A 21567-nucleotide genomic window follows, 5' to 3' on the forward strand; every position below is an offset into this window, starting at 1 on the left:
ACCACGGCAACAACATCTCCACAGCAACCAGCAGCAGCAGTAGCACTGGCTTTCTGACAGACAGCATCACCATGAGCATCAAAGAGGAGTTCTAACAGCTGCAGTGTGTGTTTGTGTGTGTGTGTGTGTGTGTGTGTGTGTGCAGGGAGGAGGTGTGTGTATGTATGTGTATGTGTGAGACCAGGGCAGCTCTCACACCAGTCAGCTGCAGGGAAGAAGTGTGTGTGTGTGTGTGCATGTGCGCCGGGTCTTCCTGTGGGGCCGTTACTGGTTGGGTTGTTGAGGTATAATGCAGACGTTCTGTTTCTGCTGGAAAGTCTAGTGGTGAGCTGGAGAGGAACTGAAATCAGTGGCAAGACAGTGATGGAGAGAACTAACCACACACAGGGACTCTGTACACGCACACAAACACACACATATGTACACACACACGCACACAGAACTGACCTTTGACCTTTGTACCAATCATTACGGATGTTTTAACATCATGTTCAATACTTACATTCATTAATTGTTCCTTAGAACTTTAGAACACAGTGCAGTCCTAACTGAAGTGATGGGAGATGTTCTAAGCAGAACGTGCTGTTCTGGTTGAAAAAGCTCAGGACCACACTGTGCGCTTCTAGCTGAGAGAACCGTCCTCTGCACTGCAGGAAAAGAGACTCCGCCCTCTCTGACACTGCAGGAAAAGAGACTCTGCCCTCCACGCACACAGCTCAAATGGCAGCCAATCACAATGTTACGCCACACCTATGCCACGCCCTCACCGCCAGCTCACAACGCTACTAATGACATCAGCTTCACACGGAATATCCACAGACGACAACAATGATGATGATGATGTCTTACTAATGAATAAGTACAAATAAATATACTGATGTTGGTGCTGTTTGTATTCTGTGTTTTTATGCTTTCGCACGTTAGAATGCATCTGTTTTTGGTAGCTTATATCTTATATGCACACAAAAGCCCAGAGATGTGCGAGGTATGTCTTTAGTGGGGCGGGTAAGCGCAGATTTTCATCAGAATCGATCAATTTGCGATAAAAGCATGAAATTTGGTATGAAGGCTCACAAAGGGGGTCCGGTCAGATTTATTGGTGATGGTAGCATAGTGGTTAAGGAGCTGGGCTAGCATGCAGTAGTGTAGTGGATAAGGAGCTGGGCTAGCATGCAGTAGTAGTGTAGTGGTTAAGGAGCTGGGCTAGCGTGCAGTAGTGTAGTGTATAAGGAGCTGGGCTAGCATGCAGTAGTAGTGTAGTGGTTAAGGAGCTGGGCTAGCAAGCAGTAGTAGTGTAGTGGTTAAGGAGCTGGGCTAGCATGCAGTAGTGTAGTGGTTAAGGAGCTGGGCTAGCATGCAGTAGTGTAGTTGTTAAGGATCTGGGCTAGCATGCAGTAGCGCGAAAAGTTGGGGGTTCAATTCCCGGTTTCCACCGTTGTGTCCTTGAGTAAGACACTTCACCCCGAGTTGCTCTGGGGACAAGGGCCCTTGTAATATAACAGACATACTGTATGTAAGTCGCTTTGGATAACAAAGTGTCTGCTAAATGAATAAATTGAAATGTAAATAAGAATCATGAAATCACCATCACACATGGTATGTCTGTTTCCAACAATCCTCTCGCTCAAGTGGAAAAGTGGAAAGCAAGTCTGGGACAGGTCTGATGTGAGGTTGGACACTTCAGCAGGTCTAGAGAGAGTGTCCAGTCGGTGTACAAACCAAAACTTTATTTACAAACACAATCTGGAGCTGACAAGAGTCCACCATCCAGAGTGCTGTCTGACAGAGAGATCTTACAGCAACATATTCAGCAGGAACACACACAGAGATCTTACAGCAACATATTCAGCAGGAACACAGATTCTTAATATTTTAAATACTATCAATCACAATGAAGAAAGGAGCTGTATGAAAACCTTATATAATACAAATCAAAACAGCATATAAATATACTTATACTATATCATACTATTTGCTTTGCATGTGCTATTACAGGCACGTACACACGCACACACACATACGCATGCACACACACGCACGCACATTTTAAATATACTTATACTATATAATACTATTTGCTTTGGATGTGCTATTACAGTAAACATGTACACTGCATAATATGCAACAAAGACTTACACTCACATACACACACACACACTCACACACATACACACGTGAGTTTGAGTGATCTGCTTTTGAAAAACAGAACTTGAGAGTGTGAGAGAAAAGCTGACCTGATGGAAAAAGCCTTTTGGGTTTGGTGGCTTCACACACTAAAAATATGACACGCAACATTTACACAACCAACATGCAAACACACACTGCAGGGTATGAACACCCCCCTCCCCCCACACACGCATGCACAGCCACACACACACGCACACACACACACGCACACACACACATGCACACACACACACACACCCTGTGTTATCACTGCTGTCCTTTTTTGCGGACCTGTGCATACACATTTTCCTCCGGTGGCGTGTGATTGGTGGGTTGTGGTGCATCTGGTGGCCTGTGATTGGTGGAGCCTGGCAGTCTGACCTCTCCGTACTCCACGGTGTTGTCCTCTCTCATCCTCTCCTCCGTCTTCCTCCTCTTCAGGATGGACACCTCGGCATACTCCACCTCATAGCTGTCACCTGCACACACACAAAAGCCCAGAAATGTGTGTGTTTGTGTGACTGGTATCTATGTGTGTGTGTGTGTGTGTGTTAGGGATGTAACGATTACCGGTATAATGGTAAACCGCGATAAAAATGTTGACAATAACAATTACCGTTTTCTTTTCAAATATCATGATTATCACGGTTGATTACCGCGGTGTGGAAACCGTGTGTTTAATCCTTCCCAGCTACATCCGAGCCTGTTTTTGACATACAGTAGGCATGGTACAATGAAATAAAACTGGTACACTACTGATTCTGTTGTCTAATTGATGGTTTTAACTACGATTTGGATTAGGCTACACCTGAGTTTAAGAGGCGGAACATTTTCACCGCAAAATGTGCACTGTATCATGTAGCCACTCTGCATCTTTTTATGTTCGCGTCCACATTAAATCCATTTCACTCACGTTGTCAGTAGAATACAGTAGTCTAAAGTTTTATTTCAAACACTTACTTTGGTCTCACTCATTGGATCCAAATAACAGAAATAGCAAACTGCAAGTTATGGTAGGGTAAGTTAAGCTATAAGCACATAGCCAATTAAACATGAAGAAAAAAGTAAACAGGACACTTTTTGAAACTATTTCAGCTTGTGCCTATCAGTGCTTTCTGAACATATTAAACACACTTTTAGAAATACCGTGATAATACCGAAAACCGTGATAATTTTGTTCACTATAACCGTGAGGTTAAATTTTCATACCGTTACATCCCTAGTGTGTGTGTGTGTGTGTGTGTAGTGGCTAAGGAGCTGCTAGCGTGTATAGTGTAGTGTAGTGGTTAAGGAGCTGGGCTAGCATGTAGTAGTAGTGTAGTGTAGTGGTTAAGGAGCTGGGCTAGCATGCAGTAGTGTAGTGGTTAAGTAGGGTGACCAGACGTCCTCTTTTGCCCGGACATGTCCTCTTTTTGAAACTTAAAATGTGTCCGGGCGGACTTTCAAGGTTGTCCAGGATTTTGTTTATTCTAGCCTCAAACGTGTTTACAGCGAATTTGCATTGCTCTCTCTTTCATTCATGTTTCATTCATGGATAGCCTATATATCTATGTCTTTCATTCACATACTAGTCACGCCCTTCCCCTACAGTTCGCTTTGCATTGAGTGGAAAGTGTAGGGTGTTGAGCCTGACTTTAGCTACCGTCATTGGTACCGTCAACATTACGTCTCCAAAAACATTTTGATGGCACATCAACTCATAACCATAGACTGTAAAAAATATAACATGACGAACACTTCTGCCATTGTTTGAGCGGCATTCTCTGGACGGTTGCCGACCTAGCAACTTTCTAGCTTTGGGTAGGAAACTGCACTTTGGTTATCCCTTTAAACTGCCTTTAAGGGATAGCCTGCACACTGACAAAAGCAGATGTCAATAATCCTCTATCTAGGCTACTGTAGCCTATATGCAGGTGAATTAAATATGTTGGCATAACATAAGGGATAGATGTAGGCCTATTTCTTTACAAAAAAATATCTAATAAATAATGGATTGAAAAGAGGTAGGCCTAATAATAGACCAGACATGATTGAATAGATATAAGAAAATGGACAACAAATCCACATCAGTCCCCATCAACACAACTGTTTTCACAGGTCAGGATTATTAAGCTCTAAAACAGATTGTTCAAAATTATAGAGCTAGGCTACTGTAAAAGATTCAGTTTGTATTTTCAGAAACACCTTGGATCAAATTTAGAGATATGTAACATTAAAGATGGGTTGCTATCCAAATATATCTTGCGCGAATAGAGTTCGCTTTTATTGTAATTATTGTTTTTGCACATTGAAAACTTTCAAGTGTTCAAAATAGTCTTTTGAGGCAGTGTTTTTCTGTTAGCGTTGGCCAATCAAGCTCATTATCATACATAGTCACCATGTCTGTTGACCCCCCCCCCCCCCACACACACACACACACACACACACTGAAGTGTCCTCTTTTTCACAAACCCAAATCTGGTCACCTGGACACTACCACCTACTGCATGCTAGCCCAGCTCCTTAACCTAGGTAGTGGATAAGTGTAGTGGATAAGGAGCTGGGCTAGCATGCAGTAGTGTAGTGGATAAGGAGCTGGGCTAGCATGCAGTGTAGTGGTTAAGGAGCTGGGCTAGCATGCAGTAGTGAAACAATAGTCTTTTATTACTTTTCTTACTACTTTTGCCTTTGTTTTTGCTCTCTAATTATTCTTTATTTTTAAATGATTTTACCTTGTGTTTTATGTTTTCTTTTTATTATGATTTTTACCTTTTAATTATTCTTTGACTATATTGCCCTTCTATGCTTTTATTTGTTATTATTGTTTTGTTTTGTTTATGTAAAGCACATTGAATGACCTCTGTGTATGAAATGCGCTATATAAATAAGCTTGACTTGACTTGACTTGAGTGTAGTGGATAAGGAGCTGGGCTAGCATGCAGTAGTGTAGTGGATAAGGAGCTGGGCTAGTGTGCAGTAGTTTAGTGGTTAAGGAGCTGGGCTAGCGTGCAGTAGTGTAGTGGTTAAGAAGCCGGGTAGCATGCAGTAGTGTAGTGGTTAAGGAGCTGCTAGCGTGTAGTAGTGTAGTGTATAAGGAGCTGGGCTAGCATGCAGTAGCCTGAAGAGTTGTGGGTTCAATTCCTAGCTTCTGCCCTTGAGTCCTTGATTAAGACACTTCACCCTGAGTTGCTCTGGGGACAATGGCCCTTGTACTATAATTGACACATGTAAGTGTGTGTCTGTGTATGTGTGTCTGTGTGAGTGTGTGTGAGTGTGAGTGTGTGTGTGTGTGTGTGTGTGTGTGCCTGTGTGTATGTGTTTGTGAGTGTGTGTGTGTGTGTGTGAGAGTGTGTTTGTGAGTGTGAGTGTGGGTGTGTGGGTTTCCTGACCTGCTGGGGAAGATGGATTCTTTCTGCATTGGGAATACACTACATCCTGTGATTGGCCATCTGAGAACAAACAAACAAATTAACACACACACACACACAATACTCTAAACCAAACTCTGTCTTCATCTTATGTGATGAGCAGCCAGGAATCAGACTTCATGTTGTGTGTGTGTGTGTGTGTCGAGTGTGTGTGTGTGTGTGTGTGTGTGTGTGTGTGTCTGTATGTATGTGTGTGTGTGTGTGTGTCGAGTGTGTGTGCGTGTGTCGAGTGTGTGTGTGTGTGTGTATGTACTTATATATGAGTATAAAACACAAGACACACACAGACCTGTGGGTGTGTTCTTCTTCTTCTTCTTGCAGATGCAGAACACTACCACAGACACACACACACACAGAACTACTCCCAGCACCGCTGCTCCAAGAACTGAGAAAAGAATACACCACACACACACACACTTATTCTTACATCTTAGCAGACATCCCAAGTCTCCCAGAGGTTCCGGGAGTCTCCTGCATATTGATAGCGGCTCCCTGACGCCCGCAAATTAGATCAAATCTCCCGGAATCTAGAGCGCGCGATCAAGAGCGTGCACGCGAGACCGAGGCTTCATATCGCGTGTGTGCATCTGGGTGTAGCGCGCACATGACAGGGGAGAGGGAGAGGGGTGGAGAGTGTGCATCTGGGTGTAGTGTAGAGGGAGAGGGAGAGGGTGGAGCGTGTGCATCTGGGTGTAGTGGAGAGGGAGAGGGAGAGGGTGGAGCGTGTTGTCTCATAAGAGTAAAAAATAATGATAGGCCTAGCCTTGCACACTGCACTGTTTGTAACAGTGTGACAACAGTTTGTAACAGTGACTTTAGCATTGCCCATGGCAAATGATTGCAAAAAGACATGTTGAGGTGAGTTTAACAAGTTTAGTATAGATAGACTCCCTCCCAGTCATGAATTGAACTTACTGAATATGAAGTGACTGCCAAACAGAACTTACAGTATATGAAGGGCCCCTCATCCTGTGACCCCATAGACTCCTTTGTGTTATTGCTCTGAGTGGACGTTGTCTTAGTAGTTGCCATGGAAACTCCATTGATGGTTGTCATGGCTGCAGTGGACATAGATGTGGGGGCAGTTGGTGTTGTAGTTGTTGTTGTTGGTGCCGTGGTGGCTGAAAACATCCACATAAAATTCAACTGAGATATGGAGCCTTAGACAGGGGTCAGCACTGGTGTACTTGAACACACATACACACACACACACACACACACACACACACACACACTTATTACTGTAAGTTAAAAAATTGCGTACTACTGTATTAAGTAGGCTACTCATTATTATCTCATGTGATTAGTGGTGTGCTGTACCTCAAAAACTAGGTAGTATCTGATAAAAATTACGCATATTTAAAGGCAGTAAGCTACACACACACACACTCACTCACACACACACACACACACACACACACACACACATACACACACACACACACACACACACAAACACACACTCAAACACACACACACACAAACACACACTCAAACACACACACACACACTCAAGCACACATACACACTCACACACACACGCACACACACACACACACACACACTAATGTAAACTCTGATGGTGTGGTCCTTACTTGTGCAGGAGGGTAGTGGTTGGGTCTTGGTGGCGCTGCTGATGTTGTTTCTGGCTAAGCAGGTGAGATTCCCCTGAGTTCCCTCCAGGAGATCTATGCTGCAACCAGGACTGGACTCTGGTGTTTCAGATGGGGTACTATTGGTCAGATCAGTCTTGGCCGGCGTTTCTGTGCACTGATTGGTTGAGGTTTCATTCAGAGGCCTCCCATTCAGAGACCAGCTGTACTGTGGACTGTCACCATTGGAGGAGCACACAGCCTTCTTCTTTCCATAGGCTGAGCAGGTGATTGACAGGTTCACATTAGACACAGGAGCTGGAGAAAGGGAGGAACCACAGTGAGGATGAGAATGTAGTTATGCACATGGCCATGTTTGTTCAGGGTGTCCACCAGAGACCAGGGATACCCCAGACTGCTCCCTTAACCCACATCACAGGACTGGCTGAGATCACAAGTCAGACTGACATCACAGTCTGGACTTTCTCCATCTCTGGCCCCTCCATGGTGGATCAAGTGACCACATGTTATGAGAGCAGGAGTGTCCCTCTCCACCTTCTCTCCAACCCCAACACTACATGCCCCCCAGTAATACTGTACAATTCATTCAACAACAGCAATACAACTTATTAATGAATAAAACATGTTATTAATAATGAATAATGCAACACTCATTTGACCCTGGTTTTCATTTTGTGATCATGTGGATGCAATTCTGGTTGGAGAGTAAAGACACTCAGTTAAGAGTGCAGATTTCTTAAGTGTCATGAAAGGATTCAAAATGCATGAAAATAAAACATATGAACATAAAATGACATGAACATGTTCTGTGAAAATGGGATCAAATCAGGATCAGCTCAGAGTTGCTCAAAGACAAACCCCTCCGTACTGCTGAGTTCATATCCTGTACAGTATCTGTGTGTTCACACTTGAGGCTTGGTGGGGGAAGACAGCTCACACTCTCTGAGTTTACTTACAGCCATTAGAGTCTGATTAGTGAACTTACTAATGTCTAACAGAGCAGATGAGTATATTTACTTTCAATCATCAACTGCACTGTGTCCTTATAGACCCCTTTGAGATCCTCACTAAACCCCTCTGTGTTACAGTGCAGGAGATGTTACATCTGTTATCACATCAGAGGAGAGATAAAGAGATTTACCTTTTATGGTCAGCTGTACTGTGTAATATCCCACTGATTTCCCGTCTTTATCAGTGATCTCCACTCTGTATGTTCCTGCGTCTCTCCTCTCTGCAGGGTTGATAATCATGGTCCCGTTATCAGGAACAAACTGCCACCTCTGGAGGAATGATGGGGTGTTGAACTCTTTATAGAACACTGACTTGAGTCTTTTGTATTTAAAAACATGTGTACTGTTATAATAGAGGCTCAGTTCAAGTCCACTGGTGTTCCTCATCAGCTGCAGGTACACAGGTCCTCCCAGAGCCCCATAACATGTAGCATTCTGAGTAGCATCACACATGGAGTCCAGACCTGCATTAAGAGAGGAGATTCATTCTCATCACATGAACACATCAGTATGAATGAGCTTCATTAGTTATTTTTGTATTGAACTGCCCTGTGTGTGATGGAGTCCAATCACATCAAGAGGTCTCACTACAGTAAGCTTTTGAAAGCTCACTGTACATCAGGTAGAAACAGCACACTACCGTTATAAATCTCACTGTATATCAAGTAGAAACAGCACACTACTGTTAGAAATCTCACTGTATATCAGGTAGAAACAGCACACTACCGTTAGAAAGCTCACTGTAGACTAGGGTAAGCTAACTGGCTCATTTGTTTTGTGTTTGTGACGGACCGTGCCTAGGTCGATGGTGGTTGGTTAGGGTTTTAAGGGTTATGGTTTAGTCCATATCAACGGGACAGACCAACCTAACCAACCTAGACCATGCCATGAGTATTTTGGATATATATTGGATATTTCAATGTGGTAACATGGTGGCAACATGAGGTAAGTCTCCAGGACGCTGGTTTCACTGTTAGGCCTTCATGAGGTGTCGTGGGCCTAACTCAACGAAACATCGGTGAATGAGGGTGCCCACTTGGTAATCCCAATGACATGGTGCATACTGTAGTGTATACTGCTGTTAGATGGGTCATTTGTCTTGTGTTTGTGACCATTGGTTGGCAGATTGATGGTTAGCATGCTTTTTTAAGTTAATTTGGGCAGAGGCTTCTGAATGTGTTTTTACCTTGGATTTTGCACAAGGGATTATAACACCTAATCATGTGATAATGTAAAGGTAGAAACAGAACACTACTGTTATAAATCTCACTGTACATCAGGTAGAAACAGCACACTACCGTTATAAAGCTCACTGTACATCAGGTAGAAACAGCACACTACCGTTATAAATCTCACTGTATATCAGGTACAAACAGCACACTACCGTTATGAAGAATATGTGAGGAACCAAATAAGAGTGGGGGGTATAGAGCTTTACAGCCAGGGCTACATCATTAGCAATGACCACATGCATTTAGATCCCAACACTGTGTCCTTCCTTTACCAGTCACTAAATGAGGACCAAAGGTGCGTTTCCATTACAGGCCATTATTTGGCCAACTATTTACATGTCACTAAATGACACCAACAGTCATCGGATCTCACTTAAGACATCAGGGCTCACTTTCTAGAGAACTTAATCTAGTTTCACACACACGCACACACACACACACACACACTTACCATAAGTCGATGCAACTAGTAGGACAAGTCCAGTGAAAGCTCTCATCTGTGGAAGCAACGTTCACGTTCACACACACAGGCAAGTCCGTCTCTGGAGAGTTTGAAATGAACCCAGGGAGAGAGAGTGAGAAATAACACTGAGTCGTTGTGTGGGTACTTCCTATGGAAAGAGGAAGTTGGACTCTATCAGACACGTAGCTGTTACGACTCATCCTTTCACAACACTGAAAAAGAAGGAGCAGATGTGCTGACCGATCCCACTCCTCTGCAACTCTCATTTTCACTTTCTATTCATGGAGAACCTGCAGTTTTATTTATCATTTATTAATGTACTGATCTGTACTAGTGTGCTTGTGTGTGTGTGTGTGAAGATGTCTAAGGCGCCTCTCTTTTACACAATTATGGATGCGCTCATGGACAGTTCTAAAATTCTAGAGGAATTCCACTGCCCCATCACACTACTGCCCAGTGATTCTTGAGATTAGGGACAAAACATCTCCACCAGATAAAACAAGGTTTTGGGGTAAAGATATGCACAATATTAATTTGAAAAACTCAATCAGGAAAAGGGGAGCACAACAAGACATGATTTCATGTTGCCTCATAAATAGTTTTTGTTCTGAATTATATAAAATGTAATCAGTGCCTGGAAAGCCCCATAGGGAAGCAGATTTCCTCATTTCAACATACCTTAAAAAGATTTGAAAGTAATGTACAGTAAAATGTATCATAATTATTATAATGTATATCATTAATTGATACATTATAATCATTATGATACATTTATCTAAAAAAAATTAGTATCAAAAGTTACAAATTGTACAACAATTGTACACATTTTGTATCAGTTGAACTTGTTGAACTTGTTTATAATGAACAAAATCAGGAATTGTGGAAGTCACAGGCAACAGATATGCTAAAAAAAATGATTCCTGTAAAAAATACATGTGATATAAGAGGAAATATAGCATTTAGTCAACTCTGTCAGATGTCAACACCATAAGAATTTGTGTCAACACCATCAGATTTTGTATAAATCTGCTTTCACTTTGACATTAAAGAGTTTTTTTTGTAAATGATTGCAAGAGACCTTTAAGGAGTGGAGCTCCACTCCAGAGTGGAAATATGTCACCCCCAGTGGTGGCCACGCTTTTTATAAAGTGTGTGTGTGTGTATGTGTGTGTGTGTCAGAGAGAAATAGCACTATTGCTTTGAGGAGCTATGCAAAAGAGGAAATCTCTTGAGAGACTTGTACAACTTATACAGATGTAAGTGTTTTGATAATAAAGGAGTTAAAGATTTATCCCAACATCTTTTTTTCCCCATGTCAGTAAGTCAGCAGGCCTATAGCAAAGTCCTTTGAGGCAAGTCCCTACACTTGGCGGCCATATTGTAATGCTTCTTGGGCACTTATCGGGCATCAATTTCAGCAGAAATGCGCATGCACAAGGCATCACAACACCAATCTTGCTCCAGCGGCGAGATCACAACACGATTGGCACAATGTATTCACAACACACCACATGATTGGCACAATATATTCACATGTCGACTTGTTCACCGTGGAAGGGGCGGGATTAGGGTTGCCAGACGTACTGGATTTTCCTGGATTGTTCTCTTTTTTGGGTGACTGTCCCGGATAGTTAATAATATTTTCCATGACACAAATTGTCCCGGTTTTTGGTGAAAATGAACTTCTGATTATAATTTCTAGCTAGTTTCAAATGAAACAGCTAATCGTTTTTCTTCTTTGTTTTGTTTATCAGACATGAAATTCTGTGTAGCGTACACAGACATACACTGTATAAGGCATGCTTTGTATTGATTGGCAGCAGAAGTAGCCTACAGTTTACCTTATTACCTAGCAATTACGCGCAACCACAGCTATGACCCCAGACTCCACTTTGTAGTTCCACACTCCTGTCTAGCCTGGTTGCTCTGTAATGTAGAAAGGGACAGCAGCAGGGAAAGGAGTCCAAAGCGAGTGTGTGTGTGTCTGCGTCAAAGAGTGCATCAGGACAAATATAGTTAAGAGAGGAAAGGGCACCAATGGACAGAGGAGGTACCTAAATAATCCGGCAGATGTCCCAGATTTTCACAAATGAAATGTTGACGTTGAAAACTATGATTTTTAGTGACGAGCAGGTAAAAAGAATGTAACTGTGACTTCATGGTGCCAGGTCACATTTGTCATGCATGTACATGTGATTAAATTGCACAAGCTTATCCATAAGTCTGCAGCCTGGGGCCGGTTGTACAAAGCACCTTAAGTTAAAATTCATCCTTAAATTCAGTTTTGAGGTGACCTTAAAGTAAAGACGGTAGCACAAAACATCTCCCTTAAAAAATCCCTTAAAGTTCGTTAAAACTGTTGCACAAAAGACCTTTGATAGTTAACTAAGGAGAAAAGTCTAAGTACCTCTATTGCTACCTAAACGCTATACCTTCACACAAAAAAATGGAAGGGTTTATTGCTATAGACCTAAATGAAAATCAACGCATCCCTTAGACGAGTGTTCCGCGCTTGGGAGAATCCGATGGATGTCCTTACAGACCAACAGATGATTATGGACTACTACAGATTTGACCTACAGGCAATTGACAATTTGTCCGAGCGTCTGACTTGACTTGACTGTGGACAAATGTTTTTCACATGTGCACAAAATATTTCTGCAGGTAGCCTATTTTTTTTTCCACACTACGTTATCCAACGAAGCCGAACGCCAAAAGAGGAAGAAAATAAATGTCTAAAAAGGGCTAGGCGGAAAAAGGTGAATACCTTAGAACTTTAGAATACAGTGCTGTCCTAACTGGAGTGATGGGATATGTTCTAAGCAGAACATGCTGTTCTGGTTGAAAAAACTCGGAACCACGCTGTGCGGTTCTAGATGAGAGAATTGCCCTCTCTTACTCTGCAGGACGAGAGGCTCGGCTCTTTACTGCACACGCCCACACAAAACCTACATGACCTCCTCTCTGTCTCCGAGTCTGCAGTATTCATCATTAAAACCTACATAATCTACTCTCTGCATTTGAGTCTGCTGTGTTAATCATTAAAACCTACATAATCTGCTGTGTTCATCATTAAAACCTACATAATCTACTCTCTGTCTCCGAGTCTGCTGTGTTCATCATTAAAACCTACATAATCTCCTCTGCCTCTGAGTCTGCATTTGGTTACACAGTCTCATAACTGGCCTCACTGGGCCCGACAGAAATCACCATTTCCAACAATCCTCTCGCTCAAGTGGAAAAGTGGAAAGCAAGTCTGGAACAGGTCTGATTTGAAGTTGGACACTTCAGCAGGTCTAGACAGATTGTCCATTTGGTGTACAAACCAAACTTTATTTACAAACACAATCTGGAGCTGACAAAAGTCCATAGTCCAGAGTGCAGTCTGACAGAAAGATCTTACAGCAACATATTCAGCAGGAACACACACAGAGATCTTACAGCAACATATTCAGCAGGAACACACACAGAGAGATCTTACAGCAACATATTCAGCAGGAACACAGATTCTAAATTAATATTTTAAATACTATCAATCACAATGTAGAAAGGAGCTGTGTGAAAACCTTATATAATACAAATCAAAACAGCATTTTAAATATACTTATACTATATAATACTATTTGCTTTGCATGTGCTATTACAGTATACATGTACACTACACAATATGCAACAAAGACACACACACGCACACAAGTTTGAGAGATCTGCTTTTAGAAACAGAACGTGAGAGTGTGAGAGAGAAGCTGACCTGATGGAAAAAGGCTTTTGGGTTTGGTGGCTTCCCACATTAAAAATATGACACTTAGTGAGTGAGGTTAGTCAAAGACCACATTACATCCTACATTACATTACGTCTGTCTGCTGCATTAGACCCACTCTAGTTTGCTTATTGGTCTAACAGGTCTACAGATGATGATGCTGTAGCTTTGGCCTTGAATACTGCTCTCTCAATTGGATCAAAACACAGATACGTACGGATGCTCTTTATCGACTTCAGCTCCACCTTCAACACCATAGTACCATCTAGGCTCATCATGAAACTGCAAGAGCTGAACATCAGTCCCTCCATGTGCAGCTGGATACTAAACTTCCTAACAGGCCGGCCACAGGCAGTACGGCTGGGTAACATCACCTCCTCCAGTCTAACACTCAGCACTGGTGCTCCACAGGGTTGTACTCACTGTTCACAAATGATTGTGCAGCCACTGACCGCTCCAACACCATCACACAATCATTAAGATTGCTGATGACACCACCATAATCGGCTTCATCAAGAATGGTAATGAGTCTGCCTACAGAGCAGTACAACAATGTTGTGACATTGTTATAGCCATTTCGTACTTTTCACTGAAAGAATTATATTTGGTTTGAAATATGGTCGTTTTGTAAGATGGAATGGTTTTGAACTACATTTCCCTGCTTGATGTTATGGCCAGCATATGGGTTATGGCCAACATATGACGTTAGACACAGGTGTTAGTTTGAGGCTGACGGATAATGGGAGTTGGGTGTATCACACTGTTTTTACCACTCTCTAGTTTACTAGCACTTTAGAACCGTTTTTTCGTTAAGATCATATCTATGGACTAATTTACAACAACTTTTCATTCATGGTTAATATTTTGTATACGGACAATAAATACTTTTTGCAACGTAAACAAAGAGGTGCGTTAATCCAACCAGGCTCTACATTGTTCACGGCCCATGGAACTTGGACTTTAAAAATGGACATTACAGACAATTGGTAACAAAACCAAGGAGCTGATAGTGGATTACAGACGGCTGCAGGGAGAAGAACACTCACCCATTCACATCAGGAGTGCAGCTGTGGAGAAAGTCACAAGCTTCAGATTTCTGGGTAGAAACATCAGTGAGGATCTGAGCTGGACACACCATATTGGTATGGTCACAAAGACAGCTAGACAGCGGCTCTTCTTTCTGCGCTGTCTGCTGAATTATAGCATGGACTACAAAATATTGACCGCTGTACACAGCACTGCCCAGGATCGAAAATCGTTACAAAGGGTGGTCACATCAGCACAGGACATTACAAGGACTGAGTTACCATCCATCCAGGACCTCTACAGCCAGCGCTGCAGAAGAAAGGCCAAGCGTATACAGTATGTAGTCTCTGACCCCAGTCATCCCAGCCACTGTCTTTTCACCCTCCTGCCTTCTGGCAGACGATACAAAAGCATAAGGACCCGTACCAGCAGACACAGGGATAGTTTCTACCCACAAGTCATCAGGATGCTGAACCGTCCTTGGAATTCCCCACATAATGGCTCTTAGTTTTTTGGATTTTGTTTTACCCTCTTCCTCCTTCTCTCTCCATCCTATTTGTTATAGTATTTTTTTTTTATTTATTCTTGTAGATGAATGGACTCTTGAGCACAAGGAATTGCAATGCTGATAAATGCTTATTTATGATAAAAAACTTGAACTTGAAGGTTTTGTGGGACCAGGAAGTGAAAGCTGTGTGTGAGGGTGTTTCAGTGTGTGTGTGTGTAGGAGAATTGTCGTCAGTTCACATGTTGTGGGAAGGGTCAGGCTAGTTGGGGAAAAAGAGGGACTACCTTTTCACAAAAACACTTAACCCTGAGTTGGGCTCTGGGGACAATGACCCTTGTAATATAACTGACATATGTAAGTCACTTTGGATAGGTGTGTGGGTGTGGGTGACAGGGAAGGCAGGGGTTAAAAATAAGAAAGTGTCTCATAGAGATTGTGTAACGTTACCAGTAGCCTATAAGGGTAAATCCTGCTGATCAGTTAGCTACAATGAAGCTGCCAACAATATGCTTGAAGCTTGAAGTTTCCTACAGTAACTACCAGTGAGCCTCCGTCTCCCCACAGCATATAGCCACTGGCGCAGCGCTTCACTGTCATTAAGAAACTGCCGCTATGCTTTCATGTGCCACTGCTTCGCTTATTTCAGGATGACTACATTAATAAACCTAGCGAGTGGATCTGTGGATCTGCGTTGAATCTTCACAGGCTAATATTCTCACATGAACAGTTCTCTTTTGAGCACACTGTTGAGTGTTTAGGCTACTTGCGCCGGTCTGTCAGTAGGTGTGAAATTCTGCGCACTAGGAAAAGGGGAAAAGGAAACAGTCCATGAAGGAACACGTCAGTAGGGAAATATAGTTTGTTTAGCGCTATGTTCGTATTTTCGTATTTCCATGTTCGTATTTCCTGCTTCAATCCGTAGGTTAGATCAGTTAGATAGTTGGATAAAATGCTTCAGAATTCACATGAACGGAGTGAGTCTTAAAGCAACACCAAAGAGTTTTTTGTACCTTAAAATAATGTTTCCAAAATCGTTTCAGTGGTTCATCAACTTGTAACAGGGTGAACGGCACTTCTGCATTCGCTTCACAGCCCTCTATCGGCTATAACCGCACTATGTAAGTTTGCCAGATCGGGTAGCGGATCTGTAATTCGATGGAATGAGACATAAGAAACTACAAATTTGACTTGCATCTGATGTCGCAATTCATCGTAATTTCATAAATCGTGCAAATATTCTACCTTGTCTGTGGACATTGTTATTTGCAAAGCCGGTGCTGGATAAACAAATAGCGTGCGTGCGACAGAGGGAAAGTTCTTTGGTGTTGCTTTAAAGGAGCCACACCACCTTTATGGCAAGACACTATGGCATATGAAGTACCCACACCACCTTTATGAAGACACTATGGCATATGAAGTACCCACACCACCTTTATGGCAAGACACTATGGCATATGAAGGACCCACACCACCTTTATGGCAAGACACTATGGCATATAAAGGACCCACACTTTATGGCAAGACACTATGGCATATGAAGGAGCCACACCACCTTTATAGCAAGACACTATGGCATATGAAGGAACTACACCACCTTTATGGCAAGACACTATGGCATATGAGTGCTGTGCTGTTGACCTTTAGTTTTGTTGCTACTGTGCATGGAGGACAGGCCAATTTTGAGTTCTGTCCAGCATTGGTGGTAGGTTTAAAAAATAATTCAGCACATTTTAATCTTATCGCAATAATACCGATAACATGATCATTTTGTAATAATAATCATATCAATTTTTCATACTGTTACAGCTCTAGTGGCTGGTGAAAAAGTTGAGTGGCAGGTAGATTTTAGAATCCACCAGCCACAATGGCAGGTGGACAAAACATTTCATTTCGATCCCTGGTGACAGGTATATGTGTGTGTGTGACAGTTATCTGTCTATGTGTGTGTGTGTGTGTGTGTGTGTGTGTGTGTATGTGTGTGCGTATGTGTGCGTGTGCGTGTGTGTATGTGTATATGTGTGCATGAACATCGCTGTCCCGCGCCACACCATGGCCATTTAAAATCTTAAACATCTCGCCCGTTGTAACTGCCATCGTTAACGCAGCAGAGAAACTATGCTTTGGACATTAGTACTGAACGTGTGTGTGTGTGTGTGTGACTGTGTGTGTGTGTGTGTGTGTATGTGTGTGTGTGACTGTGTGTGTGTGTGTGACCGTGTGTATGTGTGTGTTTGTGTGACTGTGTGTGTGTGTACTTATATGAGTATACAACACAAGATACACACAGACCTTTTGTGGGTGTGTTCTTTTTCTTCTTCTTCTTCTTTTTCTTGCAGATGCAGAAACCGCAGATGCAGATGCAGACACACAGACACACACAGACACAGAACTCCTCCCAGCACCGCTGCTCCAAGAACTGAGAAAGGCATACACCACACACACACGCACACGCACACACACACACGCACACACATCTTAGTAAGAAGTAGTATAATTACACTCAGTCCCAGTCCTGAATTGAATCTACTGAATATAAAGTCAGTAACACTGTCAATGAATAGAACTTACGGTATATGAAATCCTCATTCTGTGGTCCCGTAGACTCTTTTGTGTCATTGCTCTGAGTGGACGTTGTCTTATTAGTTGCCATGGATACTCCATTGATATTACATTACATTAGGCTGACGCATATTTAGCCAAAGCGACTTACATATGTCAACTATATTATAAGGGATTACATTGTCCCCGGAGCAACTTGGGGTTAAGTGCCTTGCTCAAGGGCACATCGGTGGAAGCCGGGAATTGAACCGACAACTTTCAGGCTACTGCACGCTAGCCCAGTTCCTTAACCGCTACACTACCACCGCCCGTCATAGTCCAGACTGTGATGTGGGTTAAGGGAGCAGTCTGGGGTAGGAACCCTGGTCTCTGGTGGACACCCTGAACAAACATGGCCAGGTGAGATTCCCCTGAGTTCCCTCCAGGAGATCTGTGCTGCAACCAGGACTGGACTCTGGTGTTTCAGCTGAGGCACTATTGGTCAGATCAGACTCTGGTGTTTCAGATGAGGTGCTATTGGTGAGGTCAGTCTTGGTCGGCGTTTCTATGCTCTGACTGGTTGAGTTTTCATTCAGAGGCCTCCCATTCAGAAACCAGCTGTACTGAGGTCTGTCCCCATTGGAGGAGCACACAACCTTCTTCTTTCCATTGGGTGAGCAAGTGATTGACAGGTCCACATCAGACACAGGAGCGAGAAAGGGAGGAACCACAGTGAGGATCAGAATGTAGTTATGCACATGGCCATGTTTGTTCAGGGTGTCCACCAGAGACCAGGGTTCCTACCCCAGACTGCTCCCTTAACCCACATCACAGTCTGGACTTTCTCTCTCTGGCCCCTCCATGGTGGATCAAGTGACCACATGTTATGAGAGCAGGAGTGTCCCTCTCCACCTTCTCTCCAACCCCAACACTACATGCCCCCAGTAATATTAATTCAACTTAACAGCTTTTTGTTAGACAAACAATGCAACCCATTAATGATTGAATAATGTATTTTATCGCAACACTGAACAGACACTGATTTTCATTCTGTGACCATGTGGACATTACTCTGGCTGGAGAGAGTGAAACACACTCATGGTAAGAGTGCAGATGTGTATGGATCATGAACCCCCACATACACACACACACTCTGGTTGGAGAGAGTGAAAGATACTCATGTTAAGAGTGCAGATGGATCATGAACGGGTTGAAATGACATGAACATAAAAATTACAGTTTAGTGAGTGATCTCAAAGGGGACACAGTGCAGTGGATGATTGTCATGTGTCTTGTGTGTGTGTGTGTCTGTGTGTGTGTGTGTGTGGGGGGGGGGGGGGGCTTTGTCTTTGAAGGATTCTTAGCTTTTATCTGGATCCATAATCAGATTTACTAGTGGATGATTGAAATTAAATATCCTCATCTGCTCTGTTAGTAAGTTCAATAATCATCCACTGCACTGTGTCCTTAGACCCCTTTGAGATCCTCACCCCTCTGTGTTACAGTGCAGGAGATGTTACATCTGTTATCACATCAGAGGAGAGATGAAGTCATTTACCTTCTATGGTCAGCAGTACTGTGTGTTCTCCCACTGATTTCCCTGATGTCTCGTTAGTGATCACCACTCTGTATGTTCCTGCGTCTCTCCTCTCTGCAGGGTTGATAATCATGGTCCCGTTATCAGGAACAAACTGCCACCTCTGGAGGAATGATGGGGTGTTGAACTCCTCATAGAACACTGACTTGAATTTTCTGAATTTAAAAACAGCTGCACTGTCATAATAGAGGGTCAGTTCATGTCCTCTGGTGTCCCTCATCAGCTGCAGGTACACAGGTCCTCCCAGAGCCCCATAACATGCAGCATCCTGAGTAGCATTACACATGGAGTCCAGGCCTGCATTAAGAGAGGAGATTCGTTCTCATCATTTGAACATACATGTATCTGTATGAATGAGCTTTATTAGTTATTTTGTGTTGAACTGCCCTGTGTGTGTGACAGTGTTTGGCAAACAGTCAAACATCAGGATAACAGAGTGCTCAGTCACATCAGGAGTTCTACACTAGCCTTAGAAATCTCACTGTATATCAGGTAGAAACAGCAGACTACCGTTAGAATTCTCACTGTACATCAGGTAGAAACAGCACTCTACCGTTAGAAATCTCATATCAGGTAGAATACAAAATGACAAAATGGTGTGTGTTGTCAAGTCAAGTCAACTGTATTTATATAGCGCATTTCATGCACAGAGGTCATTCAATGTGCTTTACATAAACACAAGCAAACAGGAATAGTTGCTAAAAGCAAAGAAGGGCAATAGTCTATAGAGTAAAGAATAGGGCAATAGTTTAAAGAGAAAAGAATAATAATAAAATATTATTATTCTTTACTCTTTAAACTATGGTTATAGTTTAAAGAGTAGAAAGCCCGTAAAAGTCCTGGCAGGAAGCGATTACATCAACGTTTTTTGGTATATCCCAGTTTTTAATATATTTTTTCCGAAGTGTTTACAACTTAGTGTTAACTAATAATTGTTGCAAACTGGTACTACAAACGAAATATTAGTGCATTCCTGGATCTACATCCTTATGCATGCTTTCTGCCAGGACTTTTACGGGCTTTTCCCAAATCACGGAAGTAACATTGACGCAGCGGTATAGTAGCAGATAGTAGCATCCATCAGGCAAGTGTTATTTAAATAAACTCCTGGTGTACTTTTAACTTTTCAATGCCTCATTTTATGAGTAAAGAACATAGTTGTACTACTGTAGAAGTTTCGTAACAGTGCAGCACTTATCTGATTTGACATGGAATGACCTGCTTAAGACATCAGGGCTAACTTAGTTACAGTAGAATCTAGAGAACTTAGGGCTGTATTTTGGGTCACCAGCGCATGGCGTAAAGTTAGTTTTTCACCCGCGCGAAGTTGAATTCGGCATTTTGCACGTTTATTTTTTAAGCATTGCGCCCAGGGGTGTGGCAATTAACAACCTAGGGAGGGGCCTAGCGCGTTGTCTAAAAATCGCTATCATACACCACCTAAACCTGGTCAGAAGTCAATGGCGAGTTGTTCATATGCTATTTTAAGAGCGCATGTCAACAGTCATATTGGCAGGTGCACGCACCATCCTTCTATCATTCATGAACGCACACCAGCGCACGTCCATGCAAAGCATTACAAATTGCACGATTACAATGGGAAACATAATTAGAACAAAGATATTACGAAATACTGTACATCTCATAATGAGTAGTTATTCACCATCATTTGCAAATTGGTAATGACGGTTAAAAGTGATTAGGGGAGAGGCGAGAGACACGTATGGAGCACAGCTGAAGACGCACTGTCACGAGATATAAGCAACTCCTCTGCAGGATAAATGTTGTTTTATTCAGTCATTTGAGCAATATTAGGGTAAGTGTTGCTTTTTCCAGCCTATGTTTTCGGTGGTAACCCATTGTCAGTCAATAGTGAAAGTAACTGCATATAACTGTCTTGTCGTTGACCGACTCCTTGATGAAGTTAGTTTCACTTTGCCAATGAGTTCAAATAGACGAGTGCAAATGCGTGAAGGCTATGCTAGGTTTTAGTAAAGCATGGTTTAAAAATGACTATTCTATACGGTCTCGCAAGCAGCCTCCTTCAAATGCGTCTTTGAATGGCAAAATACCGATGCATTTGACATATCGCGCATTGCGCCGTTAAAGAGAATGACAGATGTCATTCTCATTGGTTTAAAATGATGTTACGCCCCAAACACACCCATATGACTGATTAAAAGACCTAGGAACACCTTGTTACGCCATGCACTCCACTTTTGATAGCGAAACCCCTCCCAATGTGA

General features: G+C 42.6%; 2 protein-coding genes across 2 annotated transcripts in view; one reads left to right on the forward strand and one right to left on the reverse strand.

Moving 5' to 3' along the window:
- Window positions 1-95, forward strand: part of LOC143126205 (homeobox protein CDX-1-like) — a 12960-nt gene extending 12865 nt beyond the window's left edge. The window contains exon 3 of the mRNA XM_076288117.1: window positions 1-95. This exon is cut by the window's left edge and continues 106 nt beyond it. Coding sequence (XP_076144232.1) covers window positions 1-95 — 95 coding nt within the window.
- Window positions 96-1712: 1617 nt separating this feature from the next.
- On the reverse strand, window positions 1713-17575 carry LOC143125575 (uncharacterized). Its single transcript, XM_076287177.1, has 8 exons — window positions 17476-17575; window positions 9880-10039; window positions 8328-8660; window positions 7169-7483; window positions 6521-6694; window positions 5863-5958; window positions 5535-5594; window positions 1713-2645 (listed from the first exon to the last, which is right to left on the reverse strand). The coding sequence occupies exons 2-8, from the start codon at window positions 9923-9925 to the stop codon at window positions 2434-2436; spliced, it is 1236 nt and encodes a 411-aa protein (XP_076143292.1). The 5' UTR covers window positions 9926-10039; window positions 17476-17575; the 3' UTR covers window positions 1713-2433.
- Window positions 17576-21567: the final 3992 nt, after the last annotated feature.

The sequence above is a fragment of the Alosa pseudoharengus genome, unplaced genomic scaffold, assembly GCF_046254945.1.
Source record: "Alosa pseudoharengus isolate Yale_2024_CS ecotype anadromous, Long Island Sound unplaced genomic scaffold, YU_APseudo_1.1 YU_APseudo_1.1_scf_16, whole genome shotgun sequence".
Taxonomy (NCBI): Eukaryota; Metazoa; Chordata; class Actinopteri; order Clupeiformes; family Clupeidae; genus Alosa; species Alosa pseudoharengus.